Source organism: Bufo gargarizans, chromosome 6 (assembly GCF_014858855.1).
Source record: "Bufo gargarizans isolate SCDJY-AF-19 chromosome 6, ASM1485885v1, whole genome shotgun sequence".
NCBI classification, from domain to species: domain Eukaryota; kingdom Metazoa; phylum Chordata; class Amphibia; order Anura; family Bufonidae; genus Bufo; species Bufo gargarizans.
The window spans coordinates 367,184,446-367,209,295 of NC_058085.1; the positions used below are offsets into that span (position 1 = coordinate 367,184,446).

A 24,850-nucleotide genomic window follows, 5' to 3' on the forward strand; every position below is an offset into this window, starting at 1 on the left:
TGCCTACTCACGCTGAACAGATGGAATTAGACTTCCATGGGTACTACCCTCAGTAGCGGAGGCAACCATCTCCTGCTCCTCCTCCTCTTCATCGTCCAATTCGCGCTGAGAAGACATTTCCACCTCTGGTGTCGTCAGTGTCATCCTTAATTGTGAGCAGCGAGCGTTTGAGTAGACACAGAAGTGGGATGGTTATGCTGATAATATCGTTATCGCTGCTTACCATCTGTGTTCATTCCTCAAAGTTTGTTAAAACCTCACAGAGGTCAGACATCCATGCCCACTCTTCGCTTCTGATTAGCGGAAGCTGACTGGAAAGACAACGACCATGTTGCAGCCGGTATTCCACTAAAGCCCTCTGCTGCTCACAAAGCCTGGCCAACATGTGGAACATGGAGTTCCAGCACGTGCTCATGTCGCACAACAGCAATTTCAAGTGCTGCTGCAGCGTTGACAGACCGGCTGAAGCAGTCGATGACTTGCGGAAATGTGCACAAACGCTGTGCACCTTCACCAGTAGCTTAGGCAAGTTGGAGTAGGTTTTAAGAAACTGCTGAACCAGTAAGTTTAAGACGTGGGCAAGGCATGGGATGTGTGTGAGCTTGCCGAGCTCCAAAGCCACCACCAAGTTTCGGCCATTATCACACACAGTCATGCTGCGGTTGAGTGGCGAGAGCCACAGCTCAGTCTGGTCTCTTATCCCCTGCAACACCTCTGAGGCAGTGTGTTGTTTGTCCCCTAAGCATTCAGCTTCAGCACGGCCTGTTGACGCTTCCCCACTGCAGTACTACACTGCTTCCAGCTACCGGCTGATGGCTAACTGGTGCTGCACACGGATAATAACGTAGGTGCTGGCGGAAACCTTGATTGAATTAGGGCCCGCAATCCAGGGAAGTGGATGTGGTCGCTGATGGTGCTTGCAAAGGTCCAGGTGCATAATTTTATTCCCTTGCATCTAACGGCTTTTGGGTGTGCCGATGATAGAGCACCTCATTCCATATTACTGAACTGGTGAGCCACTGTATAAGTATTCTATTCGACAAGATTTCTGTTATATTTCTCCAATCTCTGGCCACGACACACAGAAGGTATTGGACAGATGTCTCTAGTCACTGCAGACACCCTCTATAGAAAAATTATTAAAAATGATGGAAAAAATGTGTACTGTAGCTATAAAATACTGCCAGCCTGCCACCACACACAATAGTCCTTAAAAGGACTTTTGGGTCTTTGAAACGTTTTTCTACTGAATTGATTGCGGTCAGACTCCCTAAACTCTCTGTCCCTTCTGAAGCGCAGCTCTCCCTGACTACAAATGAGCCGAACATGCGTCATCGGGTGCTATATAGCACCCGATGACGTGTTACGGCCAGCCACTGTAATGCCAGTAGCCAACATGGCTACTGGCATTACAGTGAGGGCAGCACTTACCTGCATGTTTATTGGCTGCATAGCAGCCACAAAACATGCGGGAAGGAGACTCAAGCATGGTGCTCGAGCACATGCAGTACTCGGCCAAGTACCGCCATGTGCTGAGCATAGCGATGCTCGAGCTGAATAGCAGTTCGGCCGAGCATGCTCGCTCAACACTACAAATTAGAAATTATATATTGTCAAATCAAAATGTTATAATTAAACTCATTCTAATGTCCTACAGCTCCATAATATAACAAAAAAAAGTAAAATTGCAGTTTCTTACTATACAGAATTGGTTCTCTAAGCACAGTGCAGATGGTAGATTTCTTCTCTGGCTGCAGTATTTGTGTATTTGTCAGAACCTTAGTACCAGTCTCCTGTAATCAAGAAAGGGAGAATCATTTAAGGGGACACTCATTTTAAAGACAAATGCAATCTATTTTAGTAATTATTTTAGGATAGAGAAAGATTTTTCATTGAGGTTAGGCTGGGTTCACATTTGTATTTGAAATTCCAGTTTCTTGCTCTGTCAAAAGAGCATACAACATAGATAACTTGTGACAGAACATTGTGAAATTGTGTTATTGTTTTAAAATGTGAATTCAACTTTTTGAGAATGAATAAGCCTACACAGGCTAAGTGAATAAATCCATTTATTAAGTGTGATTACACAAACAAATGACATACAGAATAGCTAGGGTGTTACATAGAGAGAGGGTAGTTTGGACCCGTCACTCCGAATGGGATCCTGGACATTCGCCGGATTCTAATAATCTGCAGGCGGATTATTAGTGGTTGCACGTGTTGTGGAAATCTGCTATGAGCTGTGAGTGGGGCTGTGATAGGCTTGGTAGAATCTAGCAATGGTCTTTTCAGAATTGTAGAACTAAGCAGATTCAAATGAAAATTTGTAAGACTTTGTGTAGTCGGAGCTTGCAGATTGTGGACTTTTGAGGGGTTTCTCATGAGTTGGAAGACAGAGCAGTGTCAAGATTTAAGACAGAGTTAATTTATGACACTAGCAAGAGAAAGCATCCAAATGTCTACAGTCAGAAGGCACTTGTGTTAAATGTTCAGAAATAACGTACGTGTGTTGGAACAGCCTTTGTTCAGTTCGCAGTCACCAGCTGAAGCAAAGCAGACCCGGGTTGGTAAGACAGAGCATGCACACACCTCAACATAAGATTGGCGCCTAAATACTATAGACTGAGACCAAACCTGCCGGTAGTTAGTTAGTTTGTGTTGCTGAGTGGCAGGCTACCAAGTATTGCTGTTGGTTTATCACAAAGACTTATTACTTAAAGTTTTGGTTCGCTCCAGAGAACAGAGAGGTCTTCACCATAATCTCCAGTTACTCCAGTGTGTGTATCGGGAGTGATATATATTTGGCACGTGCCACATTACCAGTTTTGGGGAAAAGGGAGGGGAAGATCACTGTATAGGCCGGTAAGATTGTAAGCTGCTGTGTCGCACTGTGGGCTAGCCTGTATCTCACACACACACGATTGTTCCTGTTCTTCAGGGTAATAACAGGTATACGAGGCAGAGTTAACTCTGCTTGCAGTAGGTAAATTGCGCAAGTGTTTTCCGGCTACCATCATAGGGCGCCATGCTGTGCAACACAGGGGTCTCAGCCTCCGGGCTGAGTGTATGTAATCTGATTTAATGTTCACTGCATTTGGGAGTGTGTTCGATATCCCGAACCGAACTTTGAACCAAAGTTCGGCTGAACCCGTCGAACCTGAACATCCACGGGTTCGCTCATCCCTATTATGAAATATACTTCTTCACTTAGCCTGCGTAAGCTTATTCATTCTCAAATTCACGTTAAAACAGTTATTTAAGAAAATAAAAGGTCAATCGTCACCACAACCTTACGATATGATGAGTCAAGAGGAAGGGAAGGACGTTTCTGCATTAAGAAGATCAATTAATACAAAAGTGAATAGAAAAGGCAGAAAACAAGATGCTGAATGCGGCATACCTTAAATAAAGAGAACACATCCACATAATCATTGTTCCAACAACGATAGATCTGATCCTCCTGTACAACGTCTGGATATCCACCTCTTACAGAACCTTCAAACATTGAAAACACCTGGAGGGATGACATGAATGAGAAATGATTTGCCTTGAAAGGTCCTTTAAAGGGGTTATCTGGGTCCATCCCGGACATACCCAGAATTTCACCCAGGCAGCCCCTCTGACAAGAGCATTGGAGAAGTTCATGCTCAGATGCTCAACTTTGCCCTGCGCTGAAACGCGCAGGGAAAAGGGCATTTTGTGGAGTTCCGGTGACTTACCGGGCTCTCCTTCAGGCTGCCAGGCAGTGAGTGAGCCCGGTGACATCACAGGCACTGTTGGCCAGGCTTTAGCGCTGCCCTAGCCTGTAAAATGGCTAGGGCAGCGCTAAATCCCGCCCATCAGAGCCGGTGACGTCACTGAACACACTGCTGGGCAGAAGCCTCTGCTTGGCAGTGTGTTATTGTAGATAAATGAGCCCTTGCCCTGCGCTATCCAGTGCAGGGCAAGGGAGAGCATCGAAGTGTGAAATGCTCCGATGCTTTTGTCAGGGGGGGCTGCCTGGGTGAAATTATGGGTATGTCCGGGTTCAGCTCTGAACCTGGACAACCCCTTTAGCGCAGAAAGATTCTCTACCCATCATGAGCATCAATCGACAATATACGTTTCCTAGCTTTTCACCTGATCAGCATCTTCATGAATGAATTTTCCAAAGAAATAAAAGAATAACATGGCACTCACCATCAGACCTTTTATTCCACTTTATTGAAGCATAAAAATCAGCCTGGTTTGGACAAGGTTAGAGCAACGGCTGTTTCGTGTCGTCTGCACTACATCGGCCCGACAAAGTGCATACGAACTGCCGGCAGCATGAAACAGTCGTCACTTTAACCCTGTCCACACCAGGCTGTTTTTTATGCTTCAATAAAGTGGAATAAAAGGTTTGATGGTGTGTTATGGGACGCAGGCAGCGGGCTTCTGTTCCCCTGCGCCGCCGGCGTTCCCCGATCCCACTGCAGCACGGGCGCTCGCTGCGTCAGGCTACGCTTCCTGGTTCCCGGCGTCTCCGTTGTCATGGTGACAGGGGACGCTGCGCGACCTGCAGGAGCGGTCGGCATTCCCCATCACCATAGGAACCAGGAGGGGCTGAGCGCCGAGCTGGGCACTCAGCACTCGACTACAGGCAGGGAGGATGGGTCATGTGACGCTGGCCACGTCACATGATCCCTTTCCTCCACTATATAAACAGGCAACCTGCTGGCCACAGGTTGCCTGTGATTGAGTCACTTAGGCTGTGTATATTCCGTGTAACTGCATTGTTTGACCTCTTGTATTTGACGTCTTCTGACCTGCCTACTGCCTGCTCCCTGAGTACTGTCGCTACCTCCCGGATTTGACTTCGGCTCATTCTCTGATCTGTCTCCTGCCTCTCCCCTTTGTACTTATGCGACCTCACGGACTGACCTCGGCTAGTTGACCCGCCATTGCCTCCTCAGGGGGTACCTCCGCCTTTGTTTACTTCCCTGTCCTACCGTCAGGATATGGCACGTGTGTGCCGTTCTCTGCCTCAGCTGTCCGTTTACCTCTCTGTCTCTGTCCTCTCCGCTCTGCACTTACATAGGTCAGGGACCGCCGCCCAGTTGCGCCCCGTCGCCTAAGGCGGGTAGTGCAAGTAGGCAGAGACAGATTCGGGGGTGGCAGTCAGGGGGTGCACGTTCTCCCTACTTTCCCATACATGACATGGTGAGTGCCATGTTCTTCTTTTATTCCTTTGGAAGATATGTATTGGACTTTGACATAGCGCACCACCGTGACCTTAAATGAGACTTTAAACTTCCACGTGCTTGTGGAATTGCGGGGATTGAGTTTTGAAATAAGCAGTAGGGCCAGCCTTCTTCATTTAATCATCTTCATGAACAAACCTTACTTCGGGCTGTTGAATGGCCATATAAAGCTGGTGACGAGTACGGCAGAGCTTTGGAATGTGACTTAGTAGCTTAATCAACCATCAAACCAAACTAAGACCCATGGGCGCCACCTCTCATGATTCCTTCATTTGCAGAAGTCTCTTACCAGTGGGAGATGTCCCTGCTCTTTCACCTGGTTCACGCTACTGTTAAGATATAGGTGAAATGATGATGAGGGCTCTATGTGGAGACCTTTACTCCTATTATGCACTGTTCTCCCACTAGTTTTCCTGTGCAGTGCTTCAGATGTCCTCACAGGAGAAGACTGACCAGGGTCTCAGTTATCTGGCATTGTATGCCTAAGATAAACTTACTGGTTCATGTTCACCTGTAGCCGCTCATGGGTATCAGCATCTAGCCTCCTCTTTCTGCTTACAGACCAATTCTTGCCCCTAACTCTGCCCATCATTGATGCCATGTGTGCCTCTTAGTTATACATCCCAAAAGATATCATCAATAAATCGGGGGATTGCTCTTAGTATTGCTTCTGCTGTGGAGTTAATCGGGGAAGCTATGAGGAGCAATATCGTTCATTGTCCCATCCTGAGATAAATTTTATAAAGAAGAGTTCTATTGTTTTGCATGAATGGGAGGAAAAGAAGAAAGATGTAGGGAACCGCTCCTCCGGTACTGTCATCAACAGACTTGAAGCAAGGTAAGTATATAAATGTATTTTTTTTTATTGTTTATTCATTATATAAATGGGGAATGAATTTGCAGTTGTTAATGTGATTACTCGTACCACCCTCCACTCATACACTTTACATTCTGTTGGCAGCACATCAGATGAGGCTTCACAGTTTTTTCTGTAGCTGGTCTCCTTAAGATCAGCTATTGTTTTACTCGTGATCATTGGCACACATAGCAAAGATTGTGCTGGGCTTTGTCATCCAGTATGAGGGGGACTGATGTTCGTAGAGGGGAAAGTCTTGCACAGGTTCTTGCCACCTAGTAGTAAGTGGTCTTGGAGCTACCAGGATGAGCCTAGCTCTAAGGACACCATGGTGGCCACTATGGTGCAGTATGTATTGCCCATGCATCAGAGAAAGATCCAATGTCTGTTAATCTCTGTCGACCTCTGGACAAAATTAAAGTGGTTGTCTGGTGGAATTACAATTGATAGGTATCTGATCAGTCATGGGTCCAGACAATCATTAGAATGGGAGTCACTGAGTAGCCTTTGTGAATGGAGTGATGATTCATGATGCACTTCCACTCTACTCATCTCCATGGGACTGCCAAATAGGAGCCAAGTACAATCCATATGTATCTCCAACAGTCCCCAAGAGATGAATGGATCAGTAGAGCACATGTGTGACCATTACTTTAATCACTCAGAGGATTCAGTTTCCCCTTCTCATAATTGGCGGGGTCAGAGAAGTCAAAGTTCCAATAATCAGGGCCTTTCTGACACTATTACTACAGTGGATGGAACCTTCTGCTTCTGGCTCTATCCGCTGTATAGTTTCCCCTGCCAGTGGACAACCAGAAAAGCTAATTGTAGGGGTGCCAGATGTCGGACCACCATTAATCTCATATTGGACACCTATACTGAGGATAGATCATCAGTATATACACGTCCTAAAAAACCCATCCAACACAGTCAATATAGTGATAAAAATGAAAATCAATTGGTCCACTCTACTGTTTCTATCTCACATTTTCTTCTCACCTTTTCGGTGGTCAGCTCCTTTTCTTCATTGTTGATCTGTACGCTTTTATCCACAGCTCTGATTGCACACATGGATCCAGCTGAGGATCCAATCTGGAGACTCAGATTTGCTTTTGGGTTGGCTTCTGTCTGTGAAAACTTCAACCATGCCTGAAGAAGTAAGAAGATTGACCCATTGGAAAGACAGTTTTTTTGTAGTTCATTAATATACCAAAGGATTATACACAGATGTGTCTCAAGATAGTCAGAAATATGAGGCAGGAGATAACCAGCTTTGAAATAAATAAAAAAAACATGATTTCACAATACTCTGTCGGGAGATGTGCATGCTATGTTGGGGAAAGGTGTTTGTGGGGGGAACTGAAGCTTATTGAGGCTACTAAGTTAAAGAGGTTGTCCAAGAATAGAAAAACATGGCTTTCTTCTTATATCAGTACAAGCCCTGTTCATGGTTTGTGTCTGCTATTGCAGCTCAGCTCTACTGGAGTCAACCTCTGGACAGGGGTGGTGCTGTTTGTAGAAGAAAGCAGCCATGCTTTTATAATCCTGGACAACCCCTTCAAGATAATGTATTTCATTTGTATTATGAGAAACTGGAGCGGACAGATCTGTATTGAGCAAATGGCAAGATATTCACTGAGGAAAAAAAATTTCCACCTGAATTTTAACAAGCAAAATTCTCAGCTTAGAGCTCATGCTACTCTACTGAGTGTTTTCTGTATTTTTGGGGAAAAAAAGTTTCAGTTCACGGATCAGACATGGAAAAGACTCCAAATCAATCCAGAGTATCAAAAGATCCAACAATCACAACAGAGTAAATAAAATCAAAGTCAGAGGCTTCCTGCAGTCTAGGTCTCTAAAGCTGGGAAAGTTACTTCCACCCTGCTTTGTCCTATCTTTTAAACTTTCATTTGTAGAACCTATAAGCACTGATGTAGATGACTAGAGTCTTATAATTGACAGCGTTAAGCTTCAGTAAGTTGTATCTGGAGACATCAAGTGCCAAAAGTATAATCTAATCTACAAATTGGGAGATGCATTCTGGAAAAATTACAGGGGATTCCCAGTTTCAGTATATGAATCTGTTAGGTCAGATAGATGGGTCCACCTCTCAGCAGCCTGCCAATTTGCAGTTTAAAGGAGCCGCAGCTGTTAATCCATCTAGTTGCACAGCATCTACTTAGTAAGCATTGTCCTGGTCACTTGAATAAGGCAAACCTGCAATCATTTAAACTCCTGCTACTAAGTAGACAGCTCCATGTCAACAATGAAAAGACCACACAGTTTGCACAAGCATCTCAGCACCTAAAAAACTGGCCAAGGATCAGACCTCCACTGATATGATATTTATGGTCTACTATGATGATAGGTCGTCTATATGCTGAAACCAGAAAATCTCTTTTGTTTGTATAGAAACAGGATCTCATCCAAGACTTGACAGATGTATTAGTTCACCCTCTGGAGCATGAAACCAAGAAAAAAAGAACCATGACTTTGTCACCCACTAAATTTAAATGCAGTTATAGTTGAATTCTCACCTGATTAGGAAAGCATTTTTCTATCGAGAGGAGCACTCTGTCTGCAGTCACATAACCACTTTTCAGCAGCAGAAACCCAATCATTTTGGGAGCTGGCCCAAACTTTGATGTGAAAGTGACTGGGACTGTTAAGAATCCATTAAATGCTAGGCAGAAGGTAGAGTACAATATTAGATCTAATATAAAACAGACATTGCACCAATATAGACTCAATGAACTTAACTTGGATTTGGTTGATGCTAATCCTGTAAAAGTACAAAAATTAAAGTACCATAAAAAGAAACCGGCTCAACACATAGGGTTAGGTGTGGCAATTTAATAAAATATAAAAATGTAAAAAATAAATAAAAAAATTTACAATCTATTTAATCTCTCCTAAATAATTGTTGTCCCATAAAGGAGTAGATCAAGATCCACCTTTAGTATTTCATTTTAGCTCCAACTTTATCAATAAGTTCCATCGCAGGATATTTAATCAGCATCCCATTTGAAAAGACAGGTCATATTTATTCTGATGGCCAGATAAAATCCAGAGTAACCGCTGTGTCCAGCACAGACAGCAGCTAGACAGGTGGGATTGACTCCATAAGGTCCAGGTAGGTTGTCACAGGTCTCTGGAGCCATGCTGACTGCAGTGCATCCCACATCTGCTGGAGGGGGCATGAGGGAGGATTCATAGAGTGAACATGATGATCGAAGTGGTCCTAAAGATGATCAATTGGGTTGGGCAAAGTCTGGGGAATTAGGAGGCCAGGGTAGTACTTGGAAACCTTAGTCATGTTCTTCCAACTAATTTTGGACATTTTCAGCCATGTCACATGTCGCATTGTCTTACTGGAAGATCCTATCAGCCCTAGGGTATGGGTGTACATGATCTGTAAGGATGGATTCATACCCAAATCCGACGAGAGCGCCTTCCACATGGATGAGTGGCCCAAGGAATGCCATGAAAACCTTCCCCAGACCATAACGCTGCCCCCACCAGCTTGTGTTCTTCCAGCAATGGTTGCTGGGTGTTTGTTCTCTGATGTTTCTCGCCTGACACGCCAACGTCCATCCATTTGATGAAGCACAAAACGTGATTTATTGGAGAAGTAAACCCTTTGCCAATCAGTAGAGGTCCAATTTTGATAGTGCCGCGTAAATTAAACCCTTTTCTAATTATGTATTTATTAGCAGAGGTGCAGTGACAATTCATCTACTTTGGAAACCCATATGCAGTCGGGTTCGCTGAACTGTTGTTTTAGACATACATCTGGTGCCCCCTGGTTCATTTTGGTGGTGAGCTGCTCCACTGTATCATCTAGGTCTGTCCTCCTGCACCTTTGTAGTCGACGGTAACCTCTCACATAAATGGTATGTGGTGCTCCTCAGTGCCCATGTCATTTATTCTAAATAATGCCATTCATCCACTCATCATACCCATTCACCGCAGCATCATGAGAACAATTCACATTGCGCAGTTTCAGAAATACTGACATCCTTGTCACAAAAGCCAATAATCATCCCTTTTTGCAATTCTGATAAATCTCGCCTTTTACCCATGACAACAACGAGGGACATTTGTGCAGACAGCCTATCCCACCCCTTATATGCCCACCGAGCCAGTTCACCAGACCTTATATACCCACCGAGCCAGTTCACCACACCTTATATACCCACTGAGCCCGCTAATCCCTCCTTATATACCCACCGAGCCCGCTAATCACTCCTTATATACCCACCAAGCCCGCTAATCACTCCTTATATACCCACTGAGCCTGCTAATCACACCTTATATATACCCACTGAGCCGCTAATCACTCCTTATATACCCACCAAACCAGCTCACCACACCTTATATACCCACTGAGCCGCTAATCACTCCTTATATACCCACCAAACCAGCTCACCACACGTGACTTCCTTAATGAGCTATGAGCTGCTGACGTGAAAGTAGGAAGTAGAATAATTGAGCTTGACTGTGTGTAATCTCCATTTTTATGCATACACAAGTGCTCTCATATACATAGACCCTCAGAACTAGACATATCATGGGATCAGTTAGGAGATTCAGACAAAAAAATGGAGACAAGAGTAACAATTGAAAAACCCAAGGTCTCTAGTATTTAAATTCAAGGTGCAATGATATGAAAAAATGACAGCAGGCTCCATTACAGCTGCCTTACAGCACAACAAAGGGTCCCAAGTGCTCCACGGGATGGTCCACAGAAGTCTGAAGGAATCATCTCTCTCCTGTCTCCGACTTCCAAACCAAAAGACTGGTCTACCACCCCAGCAGTGCTTATCCGTCTCGACATCTTAAAAAACATTCAGTTTTTACCTTTTGTGTTACCTTTTGTGTCACCTTTTGTGTCACACCTATCTCCACCCTTATTCCTCTTGCTTTAATTGTTGCTATGTTATTTATGACTCTGTTTGTACTTGAACCACTGATTGTAAACCGCTGTGGAATATGTTGGCACCACATGTACGGCGCTGGAAGCTGGGACACAAATACCAGCGCCGTACAGCTACGGCACACTGAACGGGCGGGTGCAGGAGCAGCGCTCGTCCGATCAGCTTCAGGGGTCCGGCAGTCACTGATAGCTGGACCCCTGTTGTATGCGCCGGAATCAGTGAAAATACCTATGCTGGTGCATTAACCCTTGCACTGCCGCGGTCAGCGCTGGCAGCTGCATGAGTGGTATCCTGATGGGTCCGTGTGTCCATCGGGTCCCAGCGCTGCTCTGACAGGGACGGCAGCCCGATGGCTTCCTTAGGCATCTTGGCTGCCTTCCGTGATAGCCTGTGAGATACAGCCCTCTGGATCTCACAGGAAGCAGGCTGTATGGCCTCTTTCACACGGGCGTCATGTTTTTTGCCCGGATAAGATGCGTGTGCGTTGCGGGAAAATGCCCAATTTTTTCTGTGCGAGTGCAAAACATTGTAATGCGTTTTGCACGCGCGTGAGAAAAATCGGTGTTCTGTAGATTGTATTATTTTCCCTTATAACATGGTTATAATGGAAAATAATAGCATTCTCAATACAGAATGCATAGGACAATAGCGCTGGAGGGGTTAAAAAAAATAATAATAATTTAACTCACCTTAATCCACTTGATCGCGCAGCCGGCATCTCTTCTGTCTTCTTCTTTGCTGTGCACAGGAATAGGACCTTTGATGACGTCACTGTGCTCATCACATGGTCCAATCACATGGTTCATCACCATGGTGAGGGACCATGTGATTGGACCATGTGATGTGACGTCACCACAGGTCCTTAGCCGGCAGCTCAACATTACAGAAGAAGACAGAGATCCGCAACTACGCGATCGAGTGGACTCGTGAGTTAATAAAAAAAAAATTTTTTTAACTCCTCCATCACTATTTTACTTTGCATTCTGTATTCAGAATGCTATTATTTCCCTTATAACCATGTTATAAGGGAAAATAATACAGATCGGGTCCCCAGCCCGATCGTCACCTAGCAACCGTGAGTGAAAATCGCACCGCATCCGCACTTGCTTGCGGATGCTTGCGATTTTCAGGCAACCCCATTCACTTCTATGGGGCCTGAGTTGCGTGAAAAACACACAATATAGAGCATGCTGCGATTTTCACGCAACGCACAAGTGATGCGTGAAAATCACCGCTCATGTGCACAGCCCCATAGAAATGAATGGGTCGGGATTCAGTGCGGGTGCAATGCGTTCACATCACGCATTGCACCAGCGCGGAAAACTCGGCCGTGTGAAAGGGGCCTAAGTGTATTACACTGAGTAATACACTCACAGCCAATGCTTTACAATACAGAAGTATTGTAATGCATTATAAAGGGGATCAAACTCCCAAAAGTTGAAGTCTCAGAGTGGGACAAAAAATAAAGTTAAAAAATAAAGTTAAAAAATAAAGTTAAAAAAAAATAAAGTGTTCTTTTCCCAAAATAAAGTTAAAATTTTTTGTAAAAAATAGGGAATACAAATATCACATGACCTAACCCCCTCAGATGAACACCGTCAAAAAAATAAAAACTGTGCTAAAAAAAAACATTTTGTCACCTTACATCACTAAAAGTGTCACACCAAGCGATCAAAAATACGTATCCCCCCCAACAATCTAATTGCCACCTCATCTTGCAAAAAATGAGCCCCTACCTAAGACTATCGCCCAAAAAAAAAAAAAAAACTATGGCTCTCAGACTATGGAGACACTTCAAAAATGCTTTATTGTGTAAAACTGAAACAAACAACCATATTCATATTTGGTATTGTAGCATCCGTAACAACCTGTCAGATGAACATTGTAAATAACAAAAAATAAAAACGGTGCCAAAACTGCTATTTTTAGTTACCTTGCCTCAAAAAAAGTGTAATATAGAGTAAACAAAAATCATATGTACCCTAAAGTAGTACCAACAAAACTGCCACCTTATCCCATAGTTTCCAAAATGGGGTCTTTTTTTGGAGTTTCGACTTTAGGGGTGCATTGTAAAGGGGATCAGACCCCAAAAAGTAAAAAAAAAGTTAATTAATTTACTTAGCATTCGGTATGAAGAATGCTATTATTTTCCCTTATAACCATGTTAGAAGGGAAAATAATAAAATCTACACAACACCGATCCCAAACCCGAACTTCTGTGAAGATGTCCGGGTTCGGGTCTGGGTACCAAACATGCCGATTTTTCTCACGCGCGTGCAAAACGCATTAAAACGCTTTGAACTCACGCGGAAAAATCGCACATTTTCACGCAATGCACCCTTTACAAAATGATCCAAACATGAAGTAGACATATGGGAAATGTAAGATAATAACTATTTTAGAAGTTATCACTATCTGTTTTAAAAGCAGACAAATTGAGAGGCCGGGGGCCTTCATCGGGCAGTTCTCGGAACTGCCTGCTCCCGGTGACCGCATTTGTTTCAGACCGGCTCGCGGCGCAGGCACAGGTAAGGGCTTACCTGTGCATCGCCGGACTTGTTATTTAAGATGGCAGCCCGCATGTGTTCGCCGGGCGAATACGGCGATCTGGCCATCACTGCTGAAGGGGTTATTATTATTATTCACTCTACCACACTGACATCTAGTGGATATCTTGTATATTGCGATGCTTACAACTTGCTTCCAGCCCATAGCAAAGAGTCCTGTGCTTAGTTTTTCTGACCAATTCTTACTGGTTTATACTGGTGGACTTATTTTAACCACCTCCCGTCCGCCCATTGACTATAAACGTCTGGGAGGTGGTTTTCTATCTCTGATGGACGTTTCTGAACGTCCTTTCAGAGATCACAGCTGCACGCTAATCGTGCAGCTGCCGAGCGGGTTGCCCACTGTCAGTGACAGCAGGGAAAACCCTTAGAGAAGGCAGGGACAGTTCCTAGGTGTCCCTGCCTTCTAGATCGCTGTATACACTGTATACAGAGCAGGAAGCGCTATGCGTGAGTGGTATGTGGGTGAGTACAGGAGCTGTCGGGTCTTTTACAGACCTCAATCAGCCCTGCACTGAGGCTGTACAGCGCTGTATACCCCAAAAATTCCCCAAGTAAGGTATTAAAAATGTAAAAAATAAAAATAGAAAATACACATATTTGGTATTGACGCGGCCGTGATGGTCGGTTCTATAAATATGTCACATGATCCACCCAGTCCAATAAACACCATAAAAAAATAAAAATAAAAACTGTGTCAAAAAGGCGTATGTCCCACAAAATGTTACCAATGAAACCGTCACCTCGTTCCTCCAAAAATTAGCCCCTACATAAGAAAATATCTAAAAAAATAAAAAAAACTATAGCTCTCAGAACATGGACACATTAAAACATCATTTTTTGTTTCAAAATATTATTGTGTTAAAGTGAAATAAATAAAAAAAAGTATACATATTAGGTATCGCCACATCTGTAACTACCAGCTCTATATAAAAATATCACATGACCTAACCACTCGGGAGAACACCATAAAAATAAAATTTAATAAAACTGTCAAAAAAAGCCATTTTTGTCACCTTACATCACACAAAGTGCAACACCAAGTGATCAAAAAGGCGTATGTCCCACAAAATGGTACCAATAAAACCATCACCTCATCCTGCAAAAAATGGGCCCCTACATAATAAAATCATTTAAAAAAAAATAACTATAGCTCTCAGAACATGGACACATTAAAATATAATTTTTTTTGTTTTAAAAATGCTATTATTGTGTAAAACTTAAATAAATAAGAAAAAGTATACATATTAGGTATCGCCACATCCATAACGATCTGCTCTATAAAAATGTCTCATGACCTAACCTCTCAGGTAAACATTGTAAAAATAAATTAATAAAAACTGTGCTAAAACAACCAATTTTTTGTCACCTTCCCCTATAAAGTGTTATAATGAATGATCAAAAAATCATATGTACCCAAAAATAGTACCAATAAAACTGGCACCTTATCCCCTAGTTTTCCAAAATGGGGTCACTTTTTGGGAGTTTCTACTGTAAGGGTGCATTAGGGGGGCTTCAAACGGGACATGGCATCTAAAAACCAGTTCAGCAAAATCTGCCTTCCAAAAACCATGTGGAGCTCCTTTTCTTCAGCGCCCTGCCGTGTGCCCGTACAGCAGTTTATGATCACATGTGGGGTGTTTCTGTAAACCGCGGAATCAGGGTAATAAATATTGAGCTTTGTTTGGCTGTTAACCCTCGATGTGTTAAAGAAAAAAATGGATTAAAATGAAAAAATCTGCCGAAAAAGCGAAATTTAAAAATTTGATCTCCATTTTCCTTTAATTCTTGTGGAACGCCTAAAGGGTTAACAAAGTTTGTAAAATCAGTTTTAAGTAACTTGAGGGGTGTTGTTCCTACAATGGGGTCATTTATGGGGGTATCCACTGTGTAGGCCCCACAAAGTGACTTCAGACCTGAACTGGTCCTTAAAAAGTGGGTTTTGGCAATTTTCTTAAAAATTTTAAGAATTGCTTCTAAAATTTAAAAAGCCTTTTAACGTCCTAAAAAATTTTAATTCCATTTCCAAAATGATGCCAACATAAAGTAGACATATGGGGAATGTTAATTAATAAATATTTTATGAGGTATCACTTTCTGTTTTAATAGAAGAGAAATATAAATTTTAAAAATTGCGAATTTTTCATTTTTTTGGGTAAATTTGGTGTTTTTCATAAATAAAGGTAAAATATATTGACTCAAATTTATGACGTGATCATGAAGTACAATGTGTCACAAGAAAACAATCTCAGAATGGCTTGGATAAGTAAAAGTGTTCCAGTTATTATCACATAAAGTGAGATGTAAGATTTGCTAAATTTGGCCTGGTCCGGAAGGGGGCAAATGGCCCGGATGTGAAGTGGTTAAATTGCAGCAATATGTCCATCATATATAGTTAACTCCATAATTTGGTAAACTTTAAAGCTCCGCACTGAAGAGCAAGCAGAACACAAAGACAGAGGCAGCGCTCTGGTGTAATACCGTAATGCCAGTAAAATTATTTAGTGACCTAAAGGAACATTCGCCTATGACTGCTGTGTCACAACAGCTACGCAGACATAGTACATGGATCCCCGACGAACCTCCACTGTGTGCCAAGGTGTGCCCTCGTCCAGGAGCCAGTAACTGATTCACTCACGTCCGGAATATTCAAGGAAGAACAGAAGAAAGGAAGAATTGCAGGACTTTTTTGGCAAATGTTTTTATCCTTTTTTTTGTAAAATTATAAATCTTAAAACGACGCATTTCAAAGGCGAATTATCTTCTTCATCAAGTAAAAGATACATAGTCTCATGTAAACAACCATTTAAATACCCCGTTTGGCGAGCAAGTCAGGACAGGACGGGAGCTGCGCTGCGAGTCCGCAGCGTGACACTCGCTCGTCTGTAAGGGGCCTAAAGTTTTTTTTTTCTTTATGGTAAAAATGGTGATTGGACATTAGTGCAACTACTCAGTAAACAGATCAACTGTTGCCGTACCTCTTAAGAAAAGGGATTGATAAAAAATAATACTAAATAAATAACAATTATAAAGTGATACACTTATTATATGTGGTGAAATGGTAAAAATGATTAACCTCTTCTACCCAGGGCCAGTTTTCACCCTCCTGCCCAGGCCATTTTTTGCAAACTTGACATGTGTCACTTTATGCGGTAATAACTTTGGAATCCTTTCACTTATCCAGGCCATTCTGAGATTATTTTCTCATGACACATTGTACTTCATGATAGTGGTAAATTCTAGTCGGTATATTTCACCTTTATTTCTAAAAGAAAATCCCAAATTTACCACAAATTTTGAAAAATTAGCTGTTTTCAAAATGTCAATTTGTCTGCTTTTTAGTAATAGTGTCGATCGAGCACTGAAAGTGCTCAGGTGCTCGAGTAGAACACCTCGGGATGCACAATGGAAGTCAATGGGAGAGCCCGAGCATTAAACCAGGCGCCCCCTGCTCTGAAGAGGGGAGGGTATCTGGTTCATAGGAAAAGGTCAGAAATTGATGGAAACACCACTGAAATGGTTCGGGAACATCATGGGGAGGACGTCTGGATGCATCTTGGACTCCCAGATCGCTGCTGGGAACGATGCTGTCCGAGTAGTGCGCCACTTTTACAGACTGACAATAATACGCACAAAACCAAAGATAAAATCGATTTTAGAGGAAAGATTGTTAGGAAACATTCTTTCCTGTATATTTACTTGTATATAAAGTGCAAGTGCTGCCAAAAATTACAAGGAAGAGGCACTCTGATACAGCCTGTATATCACATACAGGAGGGCCTCATTCACATTGTGGTATAATTTTTCAGGTAGTGGGACTCCTACACTCATAAAGCCTATGCACTAAGGGAAAGGACTGCCAAAAATTACAAGGAACCGGCACTCCAGTACAATCTTTATTATATTACACATGAGGGCATCATACACACCCTTGAAAAATTGTGATTGATGGCCTGCTGGTGACCCTCAAACATTAGGAGCAAGGGCCTGCTGATCTGACCATCTAAAACATTAGGGGCGAGGGCCTGCTGGTGACCCTCTAAAACATGAAGAACAAGGGCCTGCTGGTGACCCTCAAAAACATTAGGAGCAAGGGCCTGCTGATCTGACCACCTAAAACATTAGGGGCGAGGGCCTGCTGCTGAGCTGACCCTCTAAAACATTAGGGGCGAGGGCCTGCTGGTGACCCTCTAAAACATTAGGAGCAAGGGCCTGCTGATCTGACCATCTAAAACATTATGGGCGAGGGCCTGATGGTGACCCTCTAAAACATGAAGAACAAGGGCCTGCTGGTGACCCTCTAAAACATTATGGGTGAGGGCCTGCTGGTGACCCTCTAAAACATTAGGAGCAAGGGCCTGCTGATCTGACCATCTAAAACATTATGGGTGAGGGCCTGCTGGTGACCCTCTAAAACATTAGGAGCAAGGGCCTGCTGATCTGACCATCTAAAACATTAGGGGCGAGGGCCTGCTGGTGACCCTCAAAAACATTAGGAGCAAGGGCCTGCTGATCTGACCATCTAAAACATTATGGGCGAGGGCCTGATGGTGACCCTCTAAAACATGAAGAACAAGGGCCTGCTGGTGACTCTCTAAAACATTATGGGTGAGGGCCTGCTGGTGACCCTCAAAAACATTATGGGCGAGGGCCTGTTGGTGACCCTTAAAAACATTATAGGTGAAGGCGTGCTGCTGAGCTGACCCCCTAAAACATTAGGAGCGAGGGCAGCCTAATAAGAATGTTGATATGATAGAGGAGGATGAGAAAAGGGAGATTGAACCATATACCCTTTTTAGTGGTGGAAGGGGTGCATGGGAAAACAGTGTATTCAATACACCATAAAAGCTACATTTAAAGTGCCTTTATGTTCAGCCGCTTTCCTCTGGTGGAGTAGAGAAGTCCAGGCCTTGTTCAATTTTATAAGAGTCAAGCGGATACGCTTATCAGTTATTATGCCCCCAGCAGCACTAAATACACGCTCTGACAAAATGCTGGCGGCAGGGCAGGCCAGCACCTCCAAGGCGTAGAGCGCCAGTTCGTGCCACGTGTCCAGCTTGTACACCCAATAGTTGTAAGGCACAGAGGGATCACTGAGGACGCTGACATTATAGTATTGCACCATTTTGCTCTTCCTCTCCACCACAGGAATGTAGCGGGGGTCGAGAAGGGTGAACAACCAGTAATCGGTGTTGGCTAAAATGCGTACAACACGAGGGTCACGGGAAAGGCAGCCTAACATAAAGTCAGCCATGTGTGCCAGAGTCCCAACAGGCAAGACTTCACTGTCCTCATCAGGAGGATGACTCTCAATCTCCTCATCCTCTTCCTCCTCTTCTACCCATCCACGCTGAACAGATGGAATAAAACTTCTGTGGGTACAACCCTCTGTAGCGGAGGCAACTGTCTCCTGCTCCTTCTCATCCTTCTCATCCAATTCGAGCAGAGAAGATGAACTGAGGGTGGTCTGACTATCACCCTGTGTACTGTCTTCGCCCATTTCCACCTCTTCCACATACAAAGCGTCCGCCTTTATTGTGAGCAGTAAGTGTTTGAGTAGACACAGAAATGGGATGGTTACGCTGATAATAGCATTATCGCCGCTCACCATCTGTGTTGATTCCTGTCAGACATCCATGCCCACTTGTCGCTTGTGAAGAGCGGAAGCTGACTGGAAAGGCGACGACCATGTTGCAGCTGATATTCCACTACTGCCCTTTGCTGCTCACAAAGCCTGACCAACATGTGGAACGTGGCGTTCCAGCGCATGCTTACGTCGCACAACAGTCGTTGAGCTGGCAATTGCAAGCGCTACTGCAGCATTGCCAGACCGGCAGAAGCTGTAGATGACTTGCAGAAATGGGCACACACGCGGGGCACCTTCACCAATAGCTCAGGTATGTGGTACCTGGTATGTGTGTGAGCTTGCCGAGCTCCAAAGCCGCCACCAAGTTACGGTCATTATCAGACACAACCATGCCTGGTTCCAGGTTGCGTGGCGAGAGCCACAGCTCAGTCTAGTCCCTTATCCCCTGCCACAGCTCTGCGGCGGTGTGCTGTTAGTCACCTAAGCAGATCAGTTTAAGCTCGGCCTGTTGCCGCTTCCCCACTGCAGTGCTACACTGCTTCCAGCTACTGACTGATGTCTGACTGGTGCTGCAAGATGATAATTCATAGGAGGAGGAGGAGAAGGGGAGGTTGCAGCCACTAACGTAGGTGGTGGCGGAAACCCTGATGGAAGTAGAGCCCGCAATCCTTGGCATCGGTAGCACCTGTGCCATCCCAGGGTACGACTCGCTCCCGGCCTCCACAACGTTCACCCAGTGTGCCATCAGGGAAATGAAGCGTCCCTGGCCAAAAGCACTTGTCCATGTGTCAGTCGTTAAGTGAACCTTCCCAATAACTGCGTTGGTCAGGGCATGGGACACATGCTGGTGTAAGGCTGAGACTGCACACTGTGAGAAATATTGGTGGCTGGGGAATGAGTAACGAGGGACGGCCGCCACCATCAGGCTGCAGAAGGCCTCAGTGTCCACAAGCCTAAATGGCAACTTTTCCAGGGCCAGCAATTTGGAAAGGTGGCATTTAGTGCTATGGCCTGTGGGTGGCTGGGTATTTGCGCTTTCGTTCAAAGGCCTGGGGCATAGACATCTGTACGCTGCGGTGGGACACAGAAGTGGATGTGCTAGCTGATGGTGCTTGCGGAGGTCCAGGTGCATTGCGGGAGGCATTCGGGCCTGCATCTTGGACAGGGGATTGGCCAGCACGTAACACAGGGGAAGAGGAGGCAGTGGTGTGACTCGCAAACACTGTTTGTGGACCCAGGCATTCTGCCCACTTAATAGGGTGCTTTTGATGCCATGTTGCGGATCATGCTGGTGGTGGTGAGGTTGCTAGTGTTCACGTCCCTGCTCATTTTGGTATGGCACAGGTTGCAGATGACAATTATTTTATCGTCCGCACTTTCCTCAAATAAGCGCCAGACTGTGGAACACCTACCCCTTGGCAAGGGAGATTTCCACAAGGGGGTGCTACGGGGAACAGTTGCGGGCCTGTTTGGTGTGGCCCGTCTTCTCCCCTTTGCCACCCCACTGCCTCTTCCAGCCTGTTGCAGTGCTGCGGATCCCTCCCCCTCTGTACTGCTGTCCTCGCTCGGCTTGCCTCCTTCTCAGGTTGGGTCAGTGACTTCATCGTCCACCACATCCTCTTCCACTTCCTCACTCTGGTTATCCTTCTGACTTGTTGACCTAACAACAACCTCAGTTATTGACAACTGTGTCTCATGCTCATAATAAGCCTCCTGGGACACTAATTGCGGTTGACTTATTGGCAACTGTGTTTCATCATCAACATCCACCTCGTGAAACACTAATTGCCAGTTCCCCACCGTCATCTTCTTGTGATTGTGGATACTCAAGAGTTTGGGAATCAGGGCACAAGATCTCCTCATGTCCCTCTTCAAACGGCCTTGGCGAGAGGCCCAAATCAAGGAATGGCAATGAAAAGAGCTCCTCGGAATATCTAAGTGTGGGATCACTTGTTTGCCAAGACTCTCCATGGTGGGAGGAAGGAGGATCAGGGTGAGGATTCTGTTGACCAGACTCTTGACTACTGAGACTGGACTTTGTGGAAGACAGGGTGGTGTTTTACCGAGTGGAAGCATTATCTGCTGCAATCCAACCGACCACCTGGTCGCACTTGTCTGACTTCGAGAGTGGTGTCCTGCGCCACCCTGCAAACTGGGACATGAAGCTAGGAATCGTGGTTGAGTGTGTTTCTTGTGCTCTGGCAGCAGGCACAGTTTCACCGCGCCAAGGGCCACGGCCTCTGCCTGCACCATCAGCAGCACGGCCTACTTCCCCGTCCCTTACTGCTCGCCTTGCGCATATTAAATAGTATATATGCTTGCAAGTATCTCACACTGTACAGTAGTGCAGGTTTTGTAAGTGTATGCGCAAATAAAGTACACTGGATGTCACAGATATTTTTAGGCTGATCACACGTTACACAGGAGATGTAGCGCAGATACAAACAATTGCAAGCTATTTAGCACAGGTTGCACTAAAAATATATATTGCTACTATAGTCCTTAAAAGGACTTTTGGGTCTCTAACAATTCCACGCAATTTAGCGTAGGTTGCGCTAATAATTATATTGCTGCCAGATACAACAATAGTCCTTAAAAGAACTTTTGGGTCTCTGACAAGTATTTAAAAAAAAATATTAGTATTTCACTCCCTACACTATCTGTCCCTTCTTCAGTGCAGCTCTCCCTGACTAAGGACTGAGCCGAACACGTGTCATCGGGTGCTATATAGCACCCGATGATGCTTTCCGGCCAGCCAATTCACTGTAATGCCAGTAGCCAACATGGCTACGTCATTACAGTGAGTGCCAGTACTTACCTGCACTTTATTGGCTGCGGGGAGGAGACTCGATGTTAAATGGACTACAATTTTAGATGCTTTGTCAAGGATTCACATCAGTTATGAAGTCACTTTGTGGGACTTACGTAATAGAAACCACCAATAAAAGGCCCCATACGCTCCTCAAGTTATTCAAATATGATTTTACAAACTTTGTTAACCCTTTAGGTGTTCCACAAGAATTAAAGGAATATAGGGGAGAAATTTCTAAATTTCACTTCTATTTGCAGATTTACAATTTTTACTGTCCATTCACACTTCCGCAACTGTTTTGCGGTCCGCAAATTGCGTATCCGCGAAACACGGACACCGGTCATGTGCGTTCCACATTTTGCGGACTGCACATGGCCTGGCACTATAATAATAGAAATGCCTTTTCTTGTCCATATCTGCGGACAAGTTAGGACATGTTCTATTTTTTGTGGGGCCGTGGAACGGAAGTGCGGATGCGGACAGCACACTGTGTGCTATCCGCATCTTTTGCAACCCCATTGAAAATTAATGTGTCCGCACCCGTTCCGCTAAATTGCAGAACGGATGCGGACCCATTTCCAGACGTGTGAATGGACCTTTAATCCATTTTTTCCTGTAAGGCAGCAAGGGTTAACAGCCAAACAAAATATTTATTACCCTGATTCTGCAGTTTACAGGAACATCCCATATCTGGTCGTAAACCGCTGTACGGCCACACGGCAGGTCACAGAAGGGAAGGAGCCATATATGATTTTTGGAAGGCAGATTTTACTGTGATCATTTTAAGTTGCCATGTCGCATTTGAAGACCCCCTGATGCACCCCTAACGTAGAAACTCACAAAAAGTGATGCAATTTTGGAAACTATGGTATACGGTGACAGTTTTATTGGTACTATTTTGGGGTACATATCATTTTTGATCGCTTGATATTACTCTTTTTGTGAGGCAAGGTAACCAAACCTGTTCTGGCCCCGTTTTTATTTAACATTCACCAGATAGGATAGATCATGTGTTAGTTTTAAAGAGCAGGTTGTTGCAGATGGGATGATACCAAATATGTCTATTTTCATTTTTTTGTTTCAGTTTTACATAATAATGCATTTTTGGAAATAAAAAAAACATGTTTCTGTGTTTCAACTTTCTGAAAGCCATAATTTGTAGCATATGTATCAAATTGTTTTTTTTTTACACAATAAAAGCACACAGAGCTATGGGGACTGAATATTGTGGATGTGCTAGCGGCCATCTAGCAACCCATGTCCTCAGCTCTATAAACAAAATCCCGGTGACAGGTTCCCTTTAACTACCTCAGGACCGCCGTACGCAGGATTGCGTCCTGCCGGCGGCCCTGCTCTTCTGGGTGGACGCATATACGCGTCCTCCCGCGAGAGCCGAGATTTCCTGTGAACGCGCGCACACAGGCGCGCGCGCTCACAGGAACGGAAGGTAAGTGAGTGGATCTCCAGCCTGCCAGCGGCGATCGCTCGCTGGCAGGCTGGAGATGTGATTTTTTTAACCCCTAACAGGTATATTAGACGCTGTTTTGATAACAGCGTCTAATATACCTGCTACCTGGTCCTCTGGTGGTCCCTTTTGTTTGGATCGACCACCAGAGGACACAGGCAGCTCTGTAATAAGTAGCACCAAACACCACTACACTACACTACACCCCCCCCCCTGTCACTTATTAACCCTTTATGAACCACTGATCACCCCTGATCACCCCATACAGACTCCCTGATCACCCCCCTGTCATTGATCACCCCCCTGTCATTGATCACCCCCCTGTAAGGCTCCATTCAGACGTCCGTATGATTTTTACGGATACATGGATCGGATCCGCAAAACACATGCGGACGTCTGAATGGAGCCTTACAGGGGGGTGATGACAGGGGGGTGATCAGGGAGTCTATATGGGTGATCACCCCCCTGTCATTGATCACCCCCTGTCATTGATCACCCCCCTGTCATTGATCACCCCCCCTGTAAGGCTCCATTCAGACATTTTTTTTGGCCCAAGTTAGCGGAAATATATTTTGTTTTTTTGTTTGTTTTTTCTTACTAAGTCTCATATTCCACTAACTTGTGTTAAAAAATAAAATCTCACATGGACTCGCCATACCCCTCACGGAATCCAAATGCCTAAACATTTTTAGACATTTATATTCCAGACTTCTTCTCACGCTTTAGGGCCCCTAAAAAGCCAGGGCAGTATAAATACCCCACATGTGACCCCATTTCGGAAAGAAGACACCCCAAGGTATTCCGTAAGGGGCATATTGAGTCCATGAAAGATTGAAATTTTTGTCCTAAGTTAGCGGAAAGTGAGACTTTGTGAGAAAAAAACAAAAAAAAACTCTAACTTATGCAAAAAAAATAAAATTCTATGATCTCGCCATGCCCCTCATTGAATACCTTGGGGTGTCTTCTTTCCGAAATGGGGTCACATGTGGGGTATTTATACTGCCCTGGCATGTTAGGGGCCCTAAAGCATGAGAAGAAGTCTGGGATGCAAATGTCTAAAAATGCCCTCCTAAAAGGAATTTGGGCAGCTTTGCGCATCTAGGCTGCAAAAAAGTGTCACACATCTGGTATCGCCGTACTCAGGAGAAGTTGGGCAATGTGTTTTGGGGTGTCATTTTACATATACCCATGCTGGGTGAGAGAAATATCTTGGTCAAATGCCAACTTTGTATAAAAAAATGGGAAAAGTTGTCTTTTGCCAAGATATTTCTCTCACCCAGCATGGGTATATGTAAAATGACACCCCAAAACACATTCCCCAACTTCTCCTGAGTACGGCGATACCAGATGTGTGACACTTTTTTGCAGCCAAGGTGGGCAAAGGGGCACACATTCCAAAGTGCA

At 44.5% G+C, this 24,850-nt stretch overlaps 1 protein-coding gene across 1 annotated transcript in view; it reads right to left on the bottom strand.

The window, feature by feature from the left end:
• LOC122942241 (alpha-2-macroglobulin-like protein 1) overlaps positions 1-24,850 on the bottom strand; it is a 236,408-nt gene that overhangs the window by 135,721 nt on the left and 75,837 nt on the right. The window contains exons 14-17 of the mRNA XM_044299744.1: positions 8,616-8,761; positions 7,078-7,227; positions 3,401-3,514; positions 1,700-1,793 (exon numbers count right to left, since the gene is read on the bottom strand). Coding sequence (XP_044155679.1) covers positions 1,700-1,793; positions 3,401-3,514; positions 7,078-7,227; positions 8,616-8,761 — 504 coding nt within the window. The remainder of the gene's footprint in view (positions 1-1,699; positions 1,794-3,400; positions 3,515-7,077; positions 7,228-8,615; positions 8,762-24,850) is intronic.